Below are 24,120 nucleotides of genomic sequence, written 5' to 3'. Positions count from 1 at the left end.
GCAAACACGCCAGGTGCAGCACAGGCACCAGCAGTGCAAATATCTCTCGCAAAGAACACGTACAACACAGGTTACAGCTGTGCAAGGCTCCCTCACACACAGAACAGGTCTAGCAAACAAGCCAGGCGCACCACAGGAACAAGCAGTGCAAGCTTCTCTCTCACAGAACATAGCCCTGCGAGGCTCCCTCACACGCAGAACAGGTACAGCACTACTGATAGCAGCACACGTTTATTTGCACAAACATGGCAGGCGCAACACGGGCACCAGCAGTGCAAGCTTCTCTCACACAGAACATGTACAGAACAGGCTGCAGCCGTGGAAGGCTCCCTCACACACAGAACAGGTGCAGCACAACTGGTAACAGCATACGTTTATTTACACAAACGCGGCAGGTGCACCACAAGCTCCAGCTTCCCTTACACGGGCAATTACAGGCAGCAGCCGTGCAAGGCCCCCTCACACACAGAACAGGTCTAGCAAACAAGCCAGGTGCACCACAGGCATCATCAGTGCAAGCTTCTCTCACAAAGAATATGTACAGCACAGGCTGCAGCAATGCAAGGCTCTCTCACACACGGAACAGGTACAGCAAACACACCAGGCGCACCACAGGCACCAGTTGTGTAAGCTTTTCTCACACAGAACACGGCAACACAGGCTGCAGCCGTGCAAGGCTCCCTTGCACACAGAGCAGGCACCACACTACTGATAGCAGCACACGTTTATTTATACAAACACGTCAGGCGCAACACAGGCACCAGAAGTGCAAGCTTCTTTTTTACAGTCAGAGCAGTGGTATACTGGAAGGACTTTCTTTCCTCTTGGAGAAGTCAACGATGGGGCAGAAGAGACCAGGGGGGCCTCTTTATCTGTACCCTGCTACACACGAGCCCTTGGCGTGTTTAGCTGAAGGTGGTGGTGGTGCATGCGCAGTGTGTGGTGTAGGGGATACACAGAGGTGTGGCGGTGTAGGGGGCCGGTGATGTCATTGATGGGGCAAAGAAATGTTGGACGATAGCTATGAGCTGCCAGTAAATAAAATTAGTTGGCAGTCACAGCAGTGTGGAGAGGGCCAGTGACATGAGAACCTGGCTTCCACGTCACAAGATATTTCAGACAGCGCCATCCTGCAGCCTCTGGAAGAGTTGAGGCAGACAACCTGAGAGGGCTGGAGAGATGATCCAGCCACAACAATGTGTAAAAAGGACAGATGATGGATGGAAAGCTGAACAAAACAAACAGTCACAGATCTGGGTTAAATCCCTCGTTTGTTGTGCCCCGTGCCACTCCATGTTGATTCACAACATATGCATATCAGGCTTGACCCTGTTCCTCATGGGAACAGTCCAGCCCGAACTGCCAAGCCAAGTCCTTCCTGGACCATCCTGGGATGGCTTTCCGGGTATCACCCCTCATCAGGCAGACTGGCTTGAACCCAGTGGCACAGCGAGCAAGGGACCCACGTTTAATCTAGGGTCCATCATCGAATCACAATCCCTTGGTGAATCGAAATCACAGGTGCAATCCAGAGCTGTCCTCACCGAGTATGGACACATTTCTCTCCACTGTAATACGCAGCGCCCTGGTTCACAACGCCCCCAGATGAGGGTGACTCCATCTCTGTTTTAACCGGTAACCCTCGGTGTAGGAAGCTGGCTCTCTGTGCAGGGCTCTGAAATGAAGGGCACTGTGCAGAGTCCAGTGGATCCCAGACTGGTACACAAAGGCTAAATCAGATCATTCTAACGCTCTTTTTGTGCTTGTGTGTGCAAACAGGCTTTCAGAGGGTAGTGACACGCATTTGTTGTACTCAAAGAGGCAGTAAATGAGAAACACACTCAAGAACAAATCTGACGCCAAATTTATGTGAAGTTTGTAATTTTTAAGACCAAGAACACAGTTCAAAAGTAAGTACTTTTGGAGTTACGATTCGTTAAAGTTAGAAAAAAAGTCACTTTTCTGCGCAATTACGCACCATTGAAAAGAATGGGGAAAAATGCATATAAAATCAGGCAATGCTTTCACGAAGTTCACCTTCTCGTTTTAGGTTGATGTCAGGACCAGATCCAAGTCTCCAGCAGAAAAAGTTCAGGAGGGTCCTTGTTCAACTTGGAGAAGAGTGTTGAAGGTCTTGAAAACATACAGCACAGGAGGACTTACAGGTAAGTCCGACAGGTCCCAATGGAGGGAGGAGATAGTAAGGGCCACAGTAGCACGGAAGCACAACTGGTTCGTTGTTACAGGGTTCGGTGGTGCTGGGGTCAGAGTAGTTAGGTCAGCCAGGCGCTGTGTGTCTAGGAGTCATCACAATCAAGAGCAGGCAACTTGGAGAGGCGATCTCTGGACAGCTGGGCCACTCAGGAAGTGGGTCTCCGGGGTCTTGATGTTCCTTAACGGGTGCTTGCTTCTGGAGTCGTTGGAGTCCGGAGAGGATTCTTCTTCTCAGTGTTTGCCGTTGGGGGTTCGGTACCTCGGGTATCGGTGTGCCGCGGCTCTGGTAGGTCCTGGAGTCTCTAAACATTGGGAGGAGGCAGATCTGACCCTCCAGACCTGTTGTATGTTTTTCTTGCTTCTGTGATGCTTCCAGGTCGTCTGAGTGCAGCAAGTCGACAAACCAGACTTCACAGGTTTGGTGCCTGTGGTATGCAGGTGAGTGATGTCTTCACTCCAAGGGAGCTTCTTGGTGACTTCTTGAAGGCTGAAGGAGCTTCGGGGTTCTTGAAGGACACACAGTCGCAGTACAAGATAGCAAATCCCGATTGTTGAGTCTTCCATGCAGCAGGCATGGCTTGGCGCTAATTTCTTCCGCAGGAGGGTGTCAGTCTTCAGGCAGTAGCTCTTCTTTGTCCTTTTCCTTCCCTTGTCCATCGATTCGGATGTTCAGGACTCGTGGTGCCAGCTAAAAACTGAATTTAGGGGCATTACAAAGGGAGACAGGTAGTAGCCAATGGGCTACTTACCTTTAGGGTGTCTACACCCTCTAGTGACCACTTCCAATGGGTAGGGAGACAACTCTAGCCCTGATAGGTTGTTTCTCCACCATCCCAAGATGGTGGAATTTCAGGAGGGGGGGGGGTCGCCTCGCCTTCCCCGCCCTAAGGGTGGAGAAGGCGAAGTGGGGACCCTCCTTATAATCTATTTTACCTCCTTTCTTCCAGCCAAAAGTGGGGCAGGTAAGGGAGCTTAGCTTCCCCCACTATCTGGAGGTTCTTGGGTGGGATTTCAATAGTGGCATTGCCTTTGAAGCTTCCCGCCCAGGAAGGAGACCCTGTCCTGGAGGTGGTGTGAAGCACCTCCGCCCAGAGCAGGCTTTGCGTCTGTCCTCTGAGAGCCCTGGCTCTCACCCCATGAGGTCAGAAAAATGTCTGGTGATGGCAGACAGTGAAAACAAGTCAGAGACCACACCAGTGCTTGGTAGGTTTTATGTCCACCCTCTAAAAAGGTCTCTTGTGTGAATTTATTAATAAATCCACCACTGGAATCCATGAGAATTTATTAATTCAAGATGTTTGGTACCAAACACCTCAGAAATCAGTGAAAACATAATGGAGCTAGGAAACTCGGATCCAGCGCATCTACTCTATGTCTTTGCTATTCACTTGCAATATCTCAGAATAGACAGCGCAATGTAGGGGCACACCTGCTCCCGCTGATTTGCCCACACAGAGGATATAGTGCACGCTGCCTTAGGGCTAAAGGCCTGCCGTAGGGGTGACTTACGTGTATCTTATGCAGTGTATGGGATGCATGGCACACAGAGCTGTATGCCATGCCGGCTCTTTGGATTTCTCAGCACCAAGACATGCAGCGTGCAATGGAAGCGTGCATAGCCTCGGTGAGGGGTCCCTAGGGTGGCACAACCAGTGCTGCAGCCCCAGTGCGCCCTCTTCAGTACCAGTGCCCTAGGTACCAGGGGTACCATTTGCTAGGGACTTACAGGGGTGACTGAAGTTGAGCCAATCATGGCACAGTGCACCGGGACCCAGTGCCCTTGAAGTTCGAAATCACATCAGGCAAAAAGTGGGAGCTAACCATGTCAAAAGAGGCACTTTGCCACACTCGAAAGCTACATTTCTGAATTAACTTTCTGGAAGAAACCCTTACTTCTCTAAAGAAAGTGAAACCGTTTCTTCCAGAAAGTGCATTCGGATCTAATGTTCAAGTCACTAATGCCTTACACCAGTGCTTCCCGCACTTTTAGAACGACAAACTTTCATAACCCACCTAGATTTTATGGACATGAGGCCGGCACATTTTTAATGTAACGAAAGCATCGTCTTGCAGCCAATGCCATCTACAAGCAGCACATTTTCCATTGAAATGGCCTCTAAATTTGCACAATTTATTAATTTTATCTTACCGATAAAACTATATTGCACACAAATGATAATGTGAGGAAGTCGGGTTTCAGTGAATATTTATTATTATTTGTGAATCACCAAGAAAAGTGTCTTGATCCTATTGAAATCTTTCTTTCCATCACACTTCAGAATTACAAAGAAGTGTGCTGAATGTGTACAGTTCATTTACAGGCTTTATTTACATGTTGTGCGTTACAAAAACATGACATTGCACAGCCTTTCCTTTCACGCTCCCTGTAACCCAGCAAGATTGGCCCATAAATAACTGTACTTTTCTTTCTCTTACTGCAAAGTGAGGGGAGTTTGTAAACACCAATCCCCATGCTAAAAAAACACATGCGCAAGCTTCAGGACCTTGTTGAACAGTCTTATGGCCACGCTTTGAACAGTCTTATGGCCACGCTTTGAACAGTCTTATGGCCACGCTTTGAACAGTCTTATGGCCACGCTTTGAACAGTCGTATGGCCACGCTTTGCTCTTGCGTCAATGCCTTGGCGCCTTTGCACCTTTTTGGTGTACATGCACTTTATAAATATGTTGTAACATAACATAACATATCACATGGGGAAGACGAGGCCAAAGCAGGGTAAAGAGCACATATCACAAAAATACAGGCAGTTGGCAGTCTAGCCATCTCAGGGTGCAGGTAAAAAGGCCTGTACTTCACCATTATTAATCAGATGCCACTGACCATGAGGCATGCCATGGCCTGGGCACGGGACGGGCGGTCCCGTGATAAAAGGAGTTACATGCTGGGTGGATCCCTGTCTACAGCCAAGTAGAGAACTCTGCTGGTGAGCAACAGCACCACCAGTTATGCAGAGTGGCATGAGTCTATTGCAGAGGAGAACATTCTGAGTGGATCCAAAATGGTGAAATCAGGAGCAGAGTGGCAGAGGGCTGCTGGCCGAGGAACTTTCAATCCTACACGAATGCACCAGGAAAATACATGAGAAATCCTCAACACATATTTGAAGTCCAATAACTGCAAACTCTGGGCCAGTGGTGTGTACCTGCCTCTTGCTGATCAAGTAGTTGGGTGTCGCCTCAGTCGTCTGTACCCAGTGCTCAATTTGAGCGGGTGCTTGCCTATGGGGCCCATCGGCACTCATTTTTGGGGACCAGCACTTATTTTTCCTCATCTGACATTTTCTGAGAACAAGAGAGGAAAACACACAAAGAGGCGAAGGAGGTAGAGAGAGATGGAAGGAAGGGAGAAGGCAAGGACCGGCAAGAGTGTGACAAAGGGACAGAGAGTGTGCAGGGGTGGATTGGGGAGGCCTGAGTTGGATTGAAGGGTACCCAGCCCTGGTATTCAGAGTGCCCACCTTTAATAGCAGTGGCCGTGGGCTTGTCATCAGAGCTTTGGGCACTTACACTCATTCTTTTACAAATTTAGCACTGCTTGTACCCAAATCATATTTGTCTGGAGTTCCCCCTTGCATTCGAGGAACTTTGTGCCGCCCGCAGCTCCACTGCACTTGTTTCATCTGCACTGCACCCCTTTGCTGCTCCACAATGAACTGTGGTTATTGTCTCCACTTGCAATGGCTATTCGTGGGGTTTCGCCCAAACCAATACTCAAAAGCTGCCTTCATTGAAGTCAAAGGGCTCCTCGCTGACAGACACCTTGGTTACTCATGCACCCCGCAGAACACATCCACTGCACCTGGCCACCACCTCAATGAATTAAAGGCACGGTTTCCATCCCACCTCTGTGACGGCACTCAAAGTGCAGAATTCGTTGTACCCTGATCCCAGATATGACATACGCTGTCCTCCAGGGATTCTGTGTCTTCGGCATCTACGTGGCACCACTGGCGCAGAAAGTGCACAGCTAAGGTATCATTCACCTCTTGTACACCCTGATGACACGAGGAAGCTGGGCCACCAATCAGATCTGCCTGCACGTACAGGGCTATGTGAAGGAGCGGCCCGTGCAGGTAAGAGCGGTGGGCCAGGTTGGCTCTTACCTGCACGGGCCGCGGCTGGCTAGATGACTACTAATGAAGTCCACTTCAAGGCTAACGAGACAGGCACTTCTACTCGGACCTTCAGCCACGTAGAGCTGAGCAGGCACTTGAAGCTTCGAATCCCACTTAACACTGTCTCAAAGGACAGCACTCGCACTTAGAGCGGTCACGCCTCATCTCGAGCAAACTGAAGCTACGGTCTTCGAGTTTAAACACGGACTGAACCATCTCAAGTTCACAGGCCTGCTGACCGCTGGATCACTGGCTACAATAGCACTCTGACCCTGGGGTCACTGCAGGGGCCACAATGAAGCAACATATTGACTTTAGGACACTATGAGCCTGACTGAGATCTTGGGGGACGGGTCACAACAGTGATGGGTATTTCATTCCCAAAAATGTAAATTCCATTATATCCTATGGGATTTATAATGCGACGGACGGAATATCCGACTCCGTTGTGACAGAGTAACCGGTCCAGCACTCAGGTACCCTGCAGACACGGTTCAACCCTTCAAACAAAAGACAATAAGGTCATCTTCACATAACCAGCTGGCAATCTGCCAGCGGAAACGTTTACGGGGTAGATCTCTCGACGACTGGGGTTCTGCCCACACGTAACTCACTCCGGCACCACCTCGGCCTAGAACCACGCTGCTTAAAGCTCGGGCCTTTTTTTGTTGTTTTAATATAGCGCAAACTCGACCGGAACGTATCAGAGCGCTTAACATGAGCACCAATTGCATTACAGATGGACACATTTTTTTTAGGCACGGGGAGATTAAGTAATTTGTCCAGAATCACAGGATGTTTGAGCCTCTTGCCAGACTCGAACCTGGTTTCCCAGCTTCAAGGTCAGCCGCACTCGTTGTTAAGCCACACCCTCTCCCATTGAAGACCACCCTGCCCGGTTCAGCTCACTGTCACTAAGATGTACTACAGGCCATACCGACTTCTTATTTTGTCGCCTGCGGATTCATTCCACAGGGCTCTGAAGAAGGGCGAAGTGGTGAGGGCGCTCGGCTGGCGAACAAGAACTAAGAACTGGTGTGAAGCACAGTCAGTAGGGATGGAAGAGGCCAACACACGGCCAAGGCAAGAAGAGAGGTGAACATTATCAAGATCATCGACGATACACCTGTAAATGTTTCCCAGATAAGAAGAAAATATTGGCGCACACTCAGAGTGCCAGCCAGGGCCAGTTTTTGCACTGGTGGGGTCCGTTGCAACACTATTTTGTGGGGCACCTTCTTCCACCAATGGGAGTAGATGTGGTGTAACGGCCAGAGCTGCCTTATTCTGAACTGGGAAACCTGAGTCCCGGTGTCGGCTCAACATCCTGTGATCCTGGGCAAATCACTCAATCACCCTGTGCCTAAGAACAAAAACAAAACAAACAACAACAAACATGTGTCCTTGTGTGATGTACCTGCTGCTCATGTAGAGCAGTCCAATACCTTCGGTCGAGTTTGTGTTACACAAAACTGCAAAAGAAAATGACCTCCTGCCCATGAATTCCCTCACTTCCACATTCCAACCGTGCCCTTCATGTCTCCATAGCCCCTCTCTCACATGCATTTCAATTGTTTTACATCGATACTCATACCAGGGTAGGGTGTCTGAGTACTTTATATCACACATATACACTGAGACAATGAATTATGAGTGTGTAAATCAGTCTATAGGAAATGTTACATAGGACAGCGAGGATTGCAAGGTGTGGGAATCACGTCATCCACACTAGGGGGCAGTATATTTTAAGAGAGTTTGGTTTGAAGAACCACAAACTCGGGATTTAAAACCCCGCCACATGCGTTGGTGCTGGCATAAGAATGTATTTACACCAAAACTTACCCTTTTTTACCAATATTTGGATAATGAAAGACTGGGGAAAAAACACAACATTTTAACCTATACCATGCAGTGTGCAGGCAGCTCTTTGATGACAGTTCAAAGGTCACTGAGCTATATTACGACTGTAACTTATGAACTGCAAATAACAAAAGGATCTCTGTGACAAAAGCAGTAACTCACTGAGATATCCACTTCAAATAGAGCTCTGTGATCTGCATGGTACGTGTTCTTTCCAGCAGACACATTAACCCTCTGTGCTACTTTATGATGAGCCAAAACTGCCACTAGAGTTAACATCGATCTCTCTCCAGTGGGAAAAATAATTACCAGAGTTATCTTGACATTTTTATTGTTGCCTGGAAACCGCTCGACACACAAGGAACTCTGCAGCAGGTGCTTTTAAACCCATAAGTTATTTCTGAATACAAGCCCCAGTCCCCAGCTCAGCACCAGGTGCAGCTGCACCAGTCGCTCTGCCTTCAAGTTTGCCCCATGGCCAGCGTATGCCACTCAGTAGCCACTGTATTTAGGCTCACCGCTTTATGGCTGGGACGAGGTTCTAGTAACCCTACTGAGTAGCCCCGAGTGCAGCAAGTGTGGGTCCCGAGGTCGCTGTGCTGTAGGACTGGGGCGGCTCGTCACCGATGAGGCTCAGGTGGGTGAAACCGGTCTGGGGGTGCTTGTGTTCTCGTTTAGGGGGGGGATCATTCTCCAGTTGGAGGGGAACAAACACTGAACTGTGTATGGTTAGTCCCTAACTACTGAGGGACAGGCGAGCTGAAAAAAGACAAACTAGAATGACCACCAGGGTCATTACCAGTGGCTGATATCGTTGAAAGCCCCTCCATCCTTCACTTTTTGCTCTTCTCAGCCCTTTCTCTCTCTCTGGAATAAAAAGTCCCTGTCTTCTCAAGACATGGAGGTGAGGAAGATATCCCACAGAATATGGGAGACTTGTTTGAGATGGTTGAATGATGGGCTATGTGGCTTTTTACCACAAATGGGGGCTAGCCGGTGGATGCTTTCTGGCATATGCGTGCCTGGCGGCAGCTGTTCGCAAAGGCTGGGCAGCGTTTCCACGAGAACCAGAAACACATGTGTTAAACCAGACCCTTCCAGACATGGGAGGTGAGGCCAAGCTCATCACTCGAATGTACTCACTGCGGAGTCCACGCACGGCTGTCCACACAACTACACTAAAGACGCAGGGGAAAGGTGATACAGGCATGGAGTTAAGGGAGACAGAACATCTATGTTACGTACTTACAGGAAGAGGAGTGCACGTAGTGCATGCCTAAAACCAAGAACACACAGGTGCTCCGCAGACTGGAATGTACCAGTGCCTGAATTTAGACTTGCCTCATGGGGAGGAGGAGGTTTTGGGATCGGAGCATCGGGATCTTGGAACGTCAACCGCTCCACCTGAGAAGGATCAAAGACCTTCTTGTCTTCAGCAAAGCCTTAAACACCTGGTTTTTCAGTTCCGATGAACTTCAGTCAAAGCCTTTCTGATTCTTTTCTGACAACAGGCGATCTTTTTCGAGCTTTTGGGTTTCAGGTGCTGTCCAGCTAGCGCCAAGACACCTCCGGCTAATCATGCGCTTCCTAAAATGAATAAATACATTTTTTTAAAAGCCACCCCGCGCCTGTGTCACACAAGTTCAGGTGAAACGCCACCACCAAGACCTGTTTGGGGAGATCCTGTGACCATCACTACAGGGTGATGTCCAGGTTTAACATCCCGAGGCCTTCGGGCTCAGCCTGGCCGCTGCTTCGCGCCCATGATGCCCCAGGCACAGTTCTTGACATTAAACCCCATGTAAAGGGATCTGACCCCCTCACACACACACACTCTTGACATTAAACCCCATGTAACGGGACCTACCCCTGCTTGTTAGCCCATCTTCATCACACCGCAGTAGCATCTGACCAAGCGCCTCCCAACGCCGGTTTCAGCATCAGGCGCTGTATGAGTGCGTCATCCACCAGTATTTAGGATTGATGACAGTTCTTCAATAGGGTCGGTTTATCTTTTCTGCTTCGGCTTGGTGAAGAACAAAACTACAGTCCTCTGGCAATAGCCTGCCGTGTCTGTCCTCCTTCCCCACCCAGACCTGTAATGTTATGTTATAGGATTTACAGAGCGCATGGCTGTCCCGGCAAAGGGACGTCCCTTCGCGAAGTGCCGGAGGTGAGGATGCAAGAGGAGCTACTGATCACTCAAAAAGCCAAGCCTTCACTGGCTTCTAATGGCCAGGAGATTGGTGGTGTTTTTGGATAGGAAGTGACAGAGTTCCAAAGAGCGTCGTCCGGCTCTGGATCTACGGAACCGCAGCACACGCGTCAGATGAAGGTTGGCGGAGCGCAGAACACGATTGGAGCGTAGGTATGACACCGGATGCTCAGAATCGCCGGAGCTAAGCCTGCAAGAATTTTGTGTGTGATGCAGAGGAATTCGAACTGGATTCTTGGCTCTACGGGCAGCCAATGAAGGCAGCGCAATAGACCCGAGACAGAACTATATCTAGGCAGAGCAATGTTACATGGTGCGCTGTAGTCTATTGATTACGGACTTATTAGATCCAAGCAACAGACTATTGTAGTAATCTAACCTGGCCAAACCCGTAGCTTGACCGGCCAGCTGACGGGTGTGGGGGTCAAACAAACCCAGTATGGGTTTGAGGCCATGCAGTAGGCCAAAGCAAGTACCTGCCACGGACTTAGCATGGTCCTCAAAAAATAGGGCATTGTCGACCCATACGCCAACATTTTTTACGACGACTTTTGGCACAGGAGGAGTGCCCAGCGTTGGCAGCCACCACTTGTCGCCCCAGAAATGAGGGTCTCTACCTAGTAGGAGGATCTCAGTTTTTGAAGAATTCAGCTGGAGGCCATTTGTTTCCATCCAGACAGCTATGACGGACAGGTCTTCCTGAAATTTGGCGGCGTCCAGGCTAGGTTCCTTGGTAAAGGATATCATCTGCATATGACACCAGAGAAACATTACGGGTTTTGGCCAACACAGTCAATGCCGGATATAGACATTGAACAGAGTCGACCTCAATGCCAACCCCTGAGGGGCGCCACAGCGTAATGAGTGTGTCTGAGAGTGACAGGGAGGGGCAGTGACCTGGAAGGACCTATCGGACAGAAAACATGTAAACCAGGCGAGGGCTTTGCCAGTGACACTGATATCCTGCCGCCGGAGGAGCAGGATGTTATGCAAGACCGTATCAAAGGCGGCGCTGAGATCGAACAGAATAAGTGCAGACGTACTGCTCTCACCCGTGGATGCTCGGAGTTGCTCAGTTACTGCCAATAGGGCTGACTCAGTGCTGTGTCTCGGCCGGAAGCCATTATGCGATGAATCCAATATGGAATGAGATTCCACATACTGCGTTAAAATGGTATTCACATGGGATTCCATTATTTTAGCAAAGAATAGAAGCAGAGAGATCGGACGATAGTTCTCCGGCCTAGAGGCATCTAATGACGGCTTCTTTAGTAAAGGAATGACCTTAGCGTGTTTCCGGGATTGCGGGGACTCTGCGGACATTAGCGGTACAAGAGGGGGTGGTGATGGACGGAGCATCAGAACCAATCAAATACTCACACCCAGTCAACAGATCTGGGTTTGATCCATCACCGTTCTTTAGCACACTCTGCCACCCCAGTTCAGACATGGCCATATGCAAATCAGTCTGACCCTGTGCCTCATAGGAACAGTCCAGCCCGAACTGCCAAGCCATGCCTTCCCTGGACCGGAAACAAGCTTCCTAGGACCGGTTTCTGGCATTTCAGCCGTCTTCAGCCAGGCTTGCTTGAATCCAGTGGCAAAGTGAGCAAGGGACTCACGTCTGAGCATACCCTGCCAACTTATGGCGAACAAAGCGGTACAAGAGGGGGTGGTGATGGACTTTAAGCAGAGGTTGATGCATTCCAGGCAGCTGGGAAGCAGGCATTCTTGGAATGTAACCAAGAGTTCCGGTTTGAGGGGGCCATCTGGAGACCCTGATTTTATTTTGATGAACAAGGCCTTGAAGCAATCAATCGATGGAAGGGAATGGATCTCACTACCAGAGAGATCTCCCCTCATCCAGCCTAGGGCATCACTCTTGGGATGGAAGCTGTCGTAAATGCCCACCACTTTATAGATGACACAGGAGGCCAAAGTTTCACATTAGGCATGGGAGGTGGTAGTATTTTCAGCTGTCAGCGGTGATTTCACCATATCCTTTAACAAGGAGAAAATAGTTTTAGAGGGGTTATTGCTGGTATTAATTTTGTTGGCAAAATATGGAGCATGAACTTTCCGTATCCGTTGGCGGTAGGCTTTCCTGGCCAGTATATTCAAGTTTTGCAGTGGGACTGTAAGCGCGTTTCCGGGTACGCTCTAATACTTTACAGTTTTCCAACTATCGTGAGTGCCTCATCAAACCATGCCTGGGACCGAACTTTGTTTGGATGACTCCATTTGGCTTATTCCGAAACAGTCAGTGGACCTCTCGATGTCTGAGGGCAACATAGGTTGTGTCGTGGCGAGTGTATCCTGAAAAGTGGAATGATCTAGTGTCTGCCATGGGCGTCTGTGTATCAAATTGCGAGGGTCTGAAAGTTTGAGCCCTCATAGGCCTACTCTACGATATCCAGCCCGCAACCCCCCCCCCCCCTGAAGCAGCACCCCACCCCCCCAAGGGCAGACGCTCAGAAAACTCCACCGCCATGCTTTGTGGTACCTCGCTGGGCTCTGGTACCCGCTGATCGTCACAGGCAGGACTAGGCCGGGACTGACTCCGCGTTTCATCAGCCGAAGGGTGAAGGGTATGCAAGGCTGCCCGGGGGGGGGGGGGGTTGCGCAGCAGCCACCCTAAAAGGGCGTCCGCCTTAGTGCCACAGGAAGGCACTGGGGTCGCCGGTCTAGTCCCTGGGCCACGGCCAGGGAAGTCGTCCGGCCAACCCATTTCCGGGGAGGGGACAGGGGTATTTAGGCTGTCCCCGCCCATCCTTCGCCCTCTTTGTCCCTCGCCGTCTCGCCTTGCCCGCCCCTCCGCTTACCCAGCAGCCGGAGGTACAAGCTGTGAGGGGGGGGTTAGGTTTTTCTAACATGTTATTCTGTGTTGCAGGAGGAGTTACAGGGCGATCCAGAGTCTGCAGATACCAAGGAGTACTTCATGCAACAGCACAGCGTGGTGCTAAGCCAGGATACCCAGGGATGTCTTAGCGTTGTCCCCTGGAAGAACTACGGCGCCCCGTTAGTCCTACGGGCGGTTGTGGGTCTCAGCAACCGGGGGCTGCCAGAAGACGCTCCGCCCACCTCTTTCGGGGGGGGGGGGGGGGGCGTGAGTAAGCAAGTGGACTGGTGGTCCACGGATGGGAGGGGTGGCCCCTCCCAAGATTTGGCATGCACCAATTGGCGACTGCCACGGTGTAATTTAGGCTTATCAGACGGGCAGGCGGCATAGGGGTTGGCCTGCCCTGGAATCGCCCGTAAGATAACCCACCATGTTTTTATATTGGTTATGCTAATAAACATGCAGCAATATTTCTCCACTTACAAAAGTGTTGTGTGGTTTATTAATGTATTATGTGTGTTATGTGACTACAGTTGCCGATATTGGCACTAAGTGCTATTGCACTGAGTATCGTGTTTCAACACACCATGAAGTTGTAAATGATAAAAACAATGTATAATGCTATTGCATTACTACAATAACGCTTCTAAGATGATGTAGGTGGCTTTTCGCTTACCTGGGGGTCTGAAAAGAGCAGCCCTGTGTCCTCGTGGGATATGACTGCAGCATTTCCGGGAATGTTCCTCGCCAGCACGGGCACCCCCAGATCCATGGCCTACACATGGGGTAGGGCAGACACAGAGATCAGACATGTGTACAAGCAGCGTGTCACATACGTGTCCACACAAGTCACTTCTCTACACAGAGGAACCCTGCAGAGGCCCCCCCGGGCAACAACACTTTATTTTAGACCCACATCTCCAACCCGAAGAAGGTTTAAAGGCCAGGGGCCGGGCTCGCTTGCAGGGGGTCAGAATCGCTTGCAGGGGGTCAGAATCGTTTTCAAGGAGTCAGGCTCGTTTGCAGGGGGTCAGACTCGTTTGCTTGGGGTCAGGCTCACTTGCAGTAGGTCAAGTTCTCTTGCAGAGGGTCGTGCTCATTTTCAGGGGGCCGGGTTTGCTTGCAGGGGGCAGAGCTCGCTTGTAGGGGGCCGGACTCGCTTGCAGATGGCCGGACTCGCTTGCAGATGGCCGGGCTCGCATGCTAGGGGCTGGGCTCGCATGCAGAGGGCCGGGCTCGCTTACAGGGGGCCGGGCTCGCTTACAGGGGGCCGGGCTCGCTTACAGGGGGCCGGGCTCGCTTACAGGGGGCCGGGCTCGCTTACAGGGGGCTAGGCTTGCTTGCAGCAGGTCAGGCTCACTTGCAGTAGGCCAGGATCTCTTGCAGGGGGTCAGGCCAGCTTGCAGGGGGTCAGGATCACCTGCAGGGAGTCAGCCTCGCTTGCAGGGGACCATGCTCACTTGCAGGGGGACCATGCTCACTTGCAGGGGACCACGGTCACTTGCAGGGGACCACGCTCACTTGCAGTGGGGACCACGCTCACTTGCAGTGGGGACCACGCTCACTTGCAGGGGGGACCACGCTCACTTGCAGGGGGGACCACGCTCACTTGCAGGGGGACCACGCTCACTTGAAGGGGGACCACGATCACTTGCAGGGGGACCACGCTCACTTGCAGGGGGACCACGCTCACTTGCAGGGGGACAACGCTCACTTGCAGGGGGACAACGCTCACTTGCAGGGGACCACACTCACTTGCAGGATACCAGTCTCACTTGCAGGGGACCACGCTCACTAGCAGGGGGCCAGGCCCGCTTGCAGGGGACCACGTTCACTTGCAGGGGAGACCACGCTCACTTGCAGGGGGACCACGCTCACTTGCAGGGGGACCACGCTCACTTGCAGGGGGACCACGCTCACTTGCAGGGGGACCACGCTCACTTGCAGGGGGACCACGCTCACTTGCAGGGGAACCACGCTCACTTGCAAGGGGACCATGCTCCCTTGTAGGGGACCACACTCACTTGCAGGATACCAGTCTCACTTGCAGGGGACCACGCTCACTAGCAGGGGGCCAGGCCCGCTTGCAGGGGACCACACTCACTTGCTGCATACCAGCCTCGCTTGCAGGGGCCAGGCTTGCCTGCAGGGAGTCAGGCTAGCTTGCAGCGGTCTAGGGTTGCTTGTTGGAGGCCACGCTCACTTGCAGCATACCAGGCTCACTTGCAGGGGACCACACTCCCTTGCAGGCTACCAGGCTCCCTTGCAGGGGTTCAGGCTCCCTTGCAGGGGTTCAGGCTCACTTGCAGGAGTCAGGCTCGCTTGCAGCATACCAGGTTCACTTGCAGGGGGATCAGGCTCACCTGCAACAGTCCATGGTTGCTTGCTGGGGACCACACTCACTTGCAGCATACCAGGCTCACTTGCAGGCAGTCAGGCTCACTTGCAGGCGGTCAGGCTCGCTTGCAGGCGGTCAGGCTCGCTTGCAGGCGGTCAGGCTCGCTTGCAGGCGGTCAGGCTCGCTTGCTACGTTCGGTCACTTGTTTACAGGAGCTGATAATAAACATTTTCCCAGTCCAGCTCTGCCTGCAGAAGTGAGCTCACGCCTGCACCACTGGACGAGACTGATGCTCCTCACACTTGCACACTCTGCAGTTTGAATGAAGTCTGCATGTTGCGACACTCGTCTCACCAGTGGTTCGCACCTGTGACACACTATCAGCTTCCACGGCACGGCTGCACCACACAAATCTTTCCCTTACGGGGGAGGAGGGGGGGTTCCTAGTGCTACAAACAGAAGCACAATCGTGCCAACCTCAACAGATCTTGTCTCAGACCCTCGATGGATAGCATACTGTAAGCGTGGCCACTTACCCACTTGCTCGCTATTCTACGGTAAATAGTAATGCAATTACTTTTATATATTTTAAATGTAGAAAAGATTCACTATTAACAGTATTATGAATTAAATATTTAATTCGCTTAAATATATTAAATGATTTTTCAAGATTAATTAAAAAAACACAGTCAAATGTTGATATTTATGAAGCTTTAAATTACTAAAAGTTACGTAAAGCATTAATTGTTATTATTGTAATTATTATAAAATTGAGAACGTTAAATTATTTTAAAATTTTATCTACCTTATTTACATATTTTGTAAACATTAGAATAAATATGTATATACATTTAAAAAGTACAAATTAATAAATTAATTAATTTTAACATTGTTTTTTATGGGGTTCTAGTTTAAGCCCCTGTGTCAACCATTTTCCATTAGGAAGTTGATGCAGTACCTGTAGGCGGGCAGGTGTGGTGCTAGACTTACTCCAAGGCTGGGGTGAAGTACATTTTCAACTGTTCTGTGGACTTTTTGGCTGAATACTAACTTTAGAAGTGTAGTTTGTGAGTAGCAGTGGGCTTAGTCTTTTGAGGGTGTAGGTTCTGATCTGCTGTCTCTCCCCGAGCTCCGTCTCACTCCTCCCTAAACTCTATCCATTTCGTAGTTGATATTTCTAATTTTCCCATCACACCCCCGGTCCCGCCTACACGGATTACTAAGCAGTAAAGTTACATGTATGAGGATATCCCTACATAAAAGAGAAGTGTGGTTGAGTTACAACTGTAGGTTTGTAGTAGGCATTTAATGCAGTCCCCTATCCTTCCAGTGCGGATGCCATCGCCCCCTACGTCACTCCTGACCGCTCCTCCCATAAAAGGCTGGGATCCTCTTTACTCTTTGCAGTTGACCACAGAAGAACCATGTCACAACTAGACGCAAGTACAGGGCACCCCGAGATTCCTACACCCACCCTGCGCCTTAAAACTGCCAATTTACCTCCAGAATTGACGCAGACATTCCCTCTGAGATGGAGCTGTTGACCACAGCGAAGCAGCATTTCATGACCGCCTGAAGGTCCCGTTGAGGCATCTCACGCATCAGTTGCACCCCAGTTGCCCTGGAGACAAAGAGGCTGTGTACAGTTATTCACATCCTATGTGGATCCTACCTGCTTTGCATTGCTTACGGACCAGCCTCTTGAGGGGGACTGGTGGAACCTGACATGATATCTATTACCCGGTGTGAACTGATCTGCGGCACCACAGAGACATCTCTTAGCATCCAACATGGCCCATTATTGATCAGCGGGGAGACACAGCGTGCCGGCGGAAGGTAGTACAAAGAGAAGGCAGATCCCAGCAAGCAAACAGCAAAGCAGCATGAATGCAGCCCATAACCCCAGCCAAGAGCCTTAAATGGAAAATTGACAGAGCCAATTGAAACGTACAGTGAGAAAGAAATATAACCACGGTGGGAGCCAGGGATCTCTCCCGCCCTCCCCGCAGCCGCCGCCTTACAAGCCTGCACAGTTATGATTCAATACCAGACCGCCTACTTTTACTGCCTTCACATCAGCGCCCTCAACAGATCTCCGGCTGTGTGTTCTGCAATCCAATTACCCTCCGGGCGAAATCCAATAATCCGCCGCCGCGTCCCTCTTGACCCCATCTCTGGATAGGGCTGGTCGGTGTACCTGCTCGTCTCTACTTCAGCATAAAGAACCTATTCCTTTTAAACACGCTGTGCCTGCCAAGGCACCTAGCCCCAATTACACACGGCTCCAGAACGCAAATTCAAGGGAGCAGACGGAGAAGAAAGACAGTCAGTCCTCCAAGGTTCTGGCAGTGCCCACCTACCGGCTAAGCTTTGCTTCAACTTCACTTGTGAACAGTGCATCAATCTAGAAAGAGACAAAGGACAAAACATGAGGACAGGAGAGTGCAGCGGAACCTCAGAGAGATCACACATTGCAGCATTCGTAGTGTCATAAATGATTAATTTACTAACTCTATAAGGTTAGCAATCGGGTGTTAGTAGCTAAATCAGGACACGCGTCAATGATCAACAGGTGCATGAAGTGGACCAATCATGGACTGGTAAAACTACAAAGTCATCATTAGAAATGAGTGATGCTTTTTAGATTGCTTGAACTGAACGATAGCCAAGCGCCAATCAACGAACAGCAGGCACTAGAGACTAAAAGCGATCAATCAGCAAGTGCAATGCGGAGTGAACTACTGTGCGGCAGCGCACGCAGCACCAGAGACGCTACCAACGTCACTAAATTTGCACTTACATTGCAATCTTTCCAGTCGTTACTCACTGACCACGAAGGCCACCTCCTTCAATTCTCTTGGGTCAATTTCCGCTCACACAACGGGAATTTGGCTCAGAATGTATGAACGAAGCGGTCACCGACCACAAGCATGCCAGAAGATGGACTCCCACCAGAGCGCTCATGCAGCCATTCCGGGTGAAGCATGGGGTCCAGGAGGTGCTCAGAGGCAAAACAATTAAATGAAATAACATTGTCTATTAGGTAAAAAACACAAGCAGAATTTCCAGGAGCTGATCTCAAGGAAGACGATATTCTGACATTAGTTTCATCTGATAATTTTTATTTTTTTTTAAAACAGGAAGTTACAGGTAGAAACACCGACATGGGCTGCAGAGACCAGGGGGACGTTGTCGGACCAGGTCAGTGGTACAACCATACAGAAATAGACATATGCGGCTGACGTACTGGCTGCTCGCGAGAAGAGAGCGATTCTGCGATCAAATCAGGGATGCGTGGGAACGATGCACACTAGTTCCCCACACAAATAAAAATAAAGTACCCTTGCAGCCTCTTACTCTCTGCGTTCAGTGGTTGAAAATCTGGGGGGGCATGGTTCTATATGTGGAGTGAAGTCATCCCAGATGTAGGGTCACGTGACCCATGCCCGGGCACGGATGTCTCCTCTACAACACCTGGATGACTGCAGCGCTTTTGCAAAAAGCCCCATATAATTTCCTCATTACAGAAGCTTTGTGACATCACAATGGCCCAGCAATTACAGACGTGGAGATGATCCCACGGCAGGAGTGCGATAAGTCGCATATTACAGCTCAGCGGTGAGAGGCAACGAGCCCTTTTACTACAGAGGCTGCAGTAACCTGAACAGGGGGTTTTCAATAGATTTTGGGTCGGAGGTCGGGAGCATTGAGACATGAAACTTGATGGCACACGGAGTAAAACTGAATATTATTTTACCAATCTGAAAACAGTTCAATGCGATGGGACTATGGAACGGACTCACTATATTATCACCGAATCAAGGAACACACGTATGTTCACGAGAGACCCCTCAAGGAGTCAAGTCACGAACAGAGCACCCAAAGGCCGATCTCCAAACTGGATGTTTTTTTGCGAGATATCAAATGGAGCGAGCGTTGGACCCTTGCCCAGTAAGAGTTGATGGGCACTCCTGAAGGCTCAGATGCAACAAGGGGGTCGTAGGTCACCGCTGAGTCCTTAAAATGCTCTGGTGTTGTCGCTGAGAAGACGTGACATACTACTCTACCGCGGCGGGGGTACATTATCCAACAACCTGCTCCACCCGGTGAAGGACCGAAAATGACAAGGAAAGACCCCACAAGGTATATCACGGAAGGCGCATGACATTGTTGGTTGTGTATTAGACAGACCCCACAAGGTATATTACTGAAGGCGCATGACATTGTTGGTTGTGTAGTGGACAGACCCCACAAGGTATATCACGGAAGGCACATGACATTGTTGGTTGTGTAGTAGACAGAACCCACAAGGTATATCACGTAAGGCGCATGACATTGTTGGTTGTGTAGTAGACAGACCCCACAAGGTATATCACGGAGGGCGCATGACAATGTTGGTTGTGTAGTGGACAGACCCCACAAGGTATATTACAGAGGGCGCATGACATTGTTGGTTGTGTAGTGGACAGACCCCACAAGGTATATCACTGATGGCTCATGACATTGTTGGTTGTGTAGTGGACAGACCCCACAAGGTATATTACGGAAGGCGTATGCCATTGTTGGTTGTGTACCGGACAGACCCCACAAGGTATATCACGGAAGGCACATAGCATTGTTGGTTGTGTAGTGGACAGACCCCACAAGGTATATCACGGAAGGCGCATAGCATTGTTAGTTGTGTAGGGGACAGAGCCCACAAGGTATATTACGGAGGTGCCTGATATTGTTGGTTGTGTAGTGGACAGACCCCACAAGGTATATTTCGGATGGTGCATGCCATTGTTGGTTGTGTAGTGGACAGACCCCACAAGATATATTACTGAAGGCGCATGACAGTAGTATACAGACCCCACAAGGTATATTACTGAAGGCGCATGACAGTAGTATACAGACTCACAACAATTTTACTCCAACTGACCTTCGGAACTGGTCAGATATCTAAATGTATAGACGGAATACTATGATGAAGTTACTGCGGGGGAGTGTTTTACTTCACCGATAGGTGAGCAAGGAAAAAATTCCTTTTGATTTAGGTACCCTCACACACCCTAGTGGTGTCATGCTTCATCATCGGGTCACCCCGACGCCTAAAAGTCGGGGTGGGCTCAACCACAATGTTGGGAGCTCTTTGAAGATGTTACAGACCGGGGGGGCTAGAAAATTCTTTAAAAAACCTCAGACAGATCCCCAGTATCCCTTTATTTGCGGGTCTGTCTGGGATACTAAAATACTTCAAATAGGGTCTTTGTAGGATTATTATGGTCCTAAGACCCTAGTGCCAACATGTTTCAGTCCTTGAAATGGCCTTAAAGGTCCAGGACTTTCATCAGGGCAAACCAAAGGCCACCCAGGAAAACAGTGCAGGGGATTCCCTACCCTGTTTATAGATGCAAGGACAGAGTTGCTGCTCCTTGAAAGATTGACTGATTTATTAATCCGTCATACTTCGTGTTCCATCTGAAAAGAGAATAAAAGAAAACAAAACAAACAACAAATAACTTGTATTGGTGCGTTCTCTTAGTGGCCATTCCCATTATTTGCCACGAGTAGTACCTACATGTGTTTAGGTGATCATTAGGCCAGGTGGTGTACATTCCACTCTATCCATGTGCCACTCATACCTGTATCTGTACACTTAGTCAGTGTGCCAGGTATATTGTGCGGTGGCGAAATCGCTCGCATCCTAACTGTAACTCCATGCCAGTTAGTGTACACTATCAATATAAAAAAACTCTCTCATGTACCACTCACACTCATCACTCCTGTGGCATCCGTGATCGGACATGGTATTGTCTTGACCATGCGTGATTCATAAAAAAACGGTGTGGTTTCTTGTGACATTACACACACATGCATTCTCTCTTACCCGATTTTCGGACGGGCTCCGTTTCTCAGGGGATCGTAGGACTGTAAAGGGGTAGCTCTGTAGTCACACTCTTTTGTAGGGACCCCCGATTATGAGGGAGAGAGGAGATATATGGAGGTGATATAAGGATACTCTAATGATGGACATCTATCATGATGGGGACGGTAATCACTCCATTTGAAAAAATACTCCCCCGCTCTGTCACCCCACTTACTTCTTCAAGAGTCCTGCCCCGTTTGTCCACCTACTTGGTCTCGATCCCCGGCGTTTCGCGCCGTGTATCGTTTGGATGGTAAGTTTATACTTCCGCATATGACGTACAACAGTAGAATACAGACACCACAAGGTATATTACGGAAGGCGCATGACATTGTTGGTTGTGTAGTATACAGACCCCACAGGTTATATTACTGAAGGCGCATGACATTGTTGGTTGTGTAGTATACAGACCCCACAGGTTATATTACTGAAGGCGCATGACATTGTTGGTTGTGTAGTAGACAGACCCCACAAGGAATATTACAGAAGGCGGATGGCATTGTTGGTTGTGCAGTAGACAGACCCCACAAGGTATATCACTGAAGGCGCATGACATTGTTGGTTGTGTAGTAGACAGACCCCACAAGGTATATTACGGAAGGCGGATGGCATTGTTGGTTGTGTAGTGGACAGACCCCACAAGGTATATCACTGAAGGCGGATGGCATTGTTGGTTGTGTAGTGGACAGACCCCACAAGGTATATCACTGAAGGCGCATGACATTGTTGGTTGTGTAGTAGACAGACCCCACAATGTATATTACGGAAGGCGCATGACATTGTTGGTTGTGTAGTAGACAGACCCCACAAGGTATATTACGGAAGGTGGATGACATTGATGGTTGTGCAGTAGACAGACCTCACAAGGTATATTACTGAAGGCGCATGACATTGTTGGTTGTGTAGAAGACAGACCCCACAAGGTATATTACTGAAGGCGCATGACATTGTTGGTTGTGTAGAAGACAGACCCCACAAGGTATATCACAGAAGGCGCATGACAATGTTGGTTGTGTAGTAGACAGACCCCACAAGGAATATTACAGAAGGCGGATGGCATTGTTGGTTGTGCAGTAGACAGACCCCACAAGGTATATCACTGAAGGCGCATGACATTGTTGGTTGTGTAGTAGACAGACCCCACAATGTATATTACGGAAGGCGCATGACATTGTTGGTTGTGTAGTAGACAGACCCCACAAGGTATATTACGGAAGGTGGATGACATTGTTGGTTGTGTAGAAGACAGACCCCACAAGGTATATTACGGAAGGCGCATGACATTGTTGGTTGTGTAGTAGACAGACCCCACAAGGTATATTACGGAAGGTGGATGACATTGTTGGTTGTGTAGAAGACAGACCCCACAAGGTATATTACGGAAGGCGCATGACATTGTTGGTTGTGTAGTAGACAGACCCCACAATGTATATTACGGAAGGTGGATGACATTGTTGGTTGTGTAGTAGACAGACCCCATAAGGTATATCACTGAAGGCGCATGACATTGTTGGTTGTGTAGTACCCCACCGCCTCTTGCTTCAGTTGTGGGATGGCAAAAAAAAAAAACAGTTTTTAAATGGTGGGTTCTCTTCGATGGGTTTCTTTTACATTCATTGCAAGACTTCCTCTGAGAAACAAATGTTGATTCTATGAATATTCATTTCTCACCCTGCATGTGTGATTTCATTCCGAAAGCGGGAAAAGTGTCTGCTCTACAATACTGGTCTTCATTTTTTTTTTCCCATCAAGTTTTTGAGTTGAAAAGGTTCAAGAGCCGGGTAGTCCAGCCGAAAGGTGTTTCACCCGTACATGGCCTTTTTCAAGGCTCAACAGGTAGAGCAGATAGGAGACCTCACCCGGTCAGGACAACAGTCACCGTTGAGAGGTAGATCGCTAAAGCCCTGGCACCGCAATAAGCCTCGAGGACAGTGTGTCTACCAAGCTCTGTCCAGTATCGGATAGATTAAGCTGAGGTTAATGAAACACTTCATGCGCTGTTCACGCTCCTGCAGGTGCTTCCAACCAAGCTTCGGCGTTCCCGGACAGTCCACGCTGCAATGTCAGAGCGGTCGCTGAGAACAGTTTGGGGCAAGAGCCCTAAGCAATATAAGCAAATGGAGAAGGTAGCTCCTAAAATAAAACAATAAAACTGGCATTTGTAGGCAATTTGCGGCAAATATTTTACACCTGGTGGCAACAGGGTACTCAACCACGCTTGGACATCCACTGACGTGCTGGCCATCCTTTCATAATGTGCTTATTATGGAATGCATCATCGTGCCAACGTTGGTGACATCGTCTTTGGCCACACATATATGTGATGGTTCAGTACAAATATACTCATTTAATTCCATATCACCATCACATTTTAATTGACTGCAAATCCAATAAATTTGATTTTACTGCATCAACTTGAAATGCCAAACACCTATTTTCTAATTACATTCGCATCTCACCTGCCTGATAAAAAAACAAAAAAGATGACAAACTGCAAAGACTGAAGTAGATGAAAGTTAAGCAGATCAGAAGAGTTGGTCTTTCAAGGCTGCTTGAAGCACAGAGCCGGGAGGCGAGCTGCTGGCAGCCGCAGCGCGCGCTGCCGGCGCG

At 49.5% G+C, this 24,120-nt stretch overlaps 1 protein-coding gene across 2 annotated transcripts in view; it reads right to left on the bottom strand.

Moving 5' to 3' along the window:
* The window catches only part of GLT1D1 (glycosyltransferase 1 domain containing 1), a 455,256-nt gene that overhangs the window by 131,909 nt on the left and 299,227 nt on the right, over positions 1-24,120 (bottom strand). Inside the window, exons 9-11 of one of the 2 annotated variants that reach the window (XM_085636393.1) lie at positions 17,963-18,006; positions 17,103-17,223; positions 13,941-14,039 (exon numbers count right to left, since the gene is read on the bottom strand). In XM_085636393.1, coding sequence (XP_085492519.1) covers positions 13,941-14,039; positions 17,103-17,223; positions 17,963-18,006 — 264 coding nt within the window. The remainder of the gene's footprint in view (positions 1-13,940; positions 14,040-17,102; positions 17,224-17,962; positions 18,007-24,120) is intronic. The other variant, XM_085636394.1, reaches the window with a different exon arrangement.

Source organism: Triturus cristatus, chromosome 11 (assembly GCF_964204655.1).
Source record: "Triturus cristatus chromosome 11, aTriCri1.1, whole genome shotgun sequence".
In the NCBI taxonomy this organism is placed as follows: Eukaryota; Metazoa; Chordata; class Amphibia; order Caudata; family Salamandridae; genus Triturus; species Triturus cristatus.
This window is presented reverse-complemented; position numbering and strand designations above follow the sequence as displayed.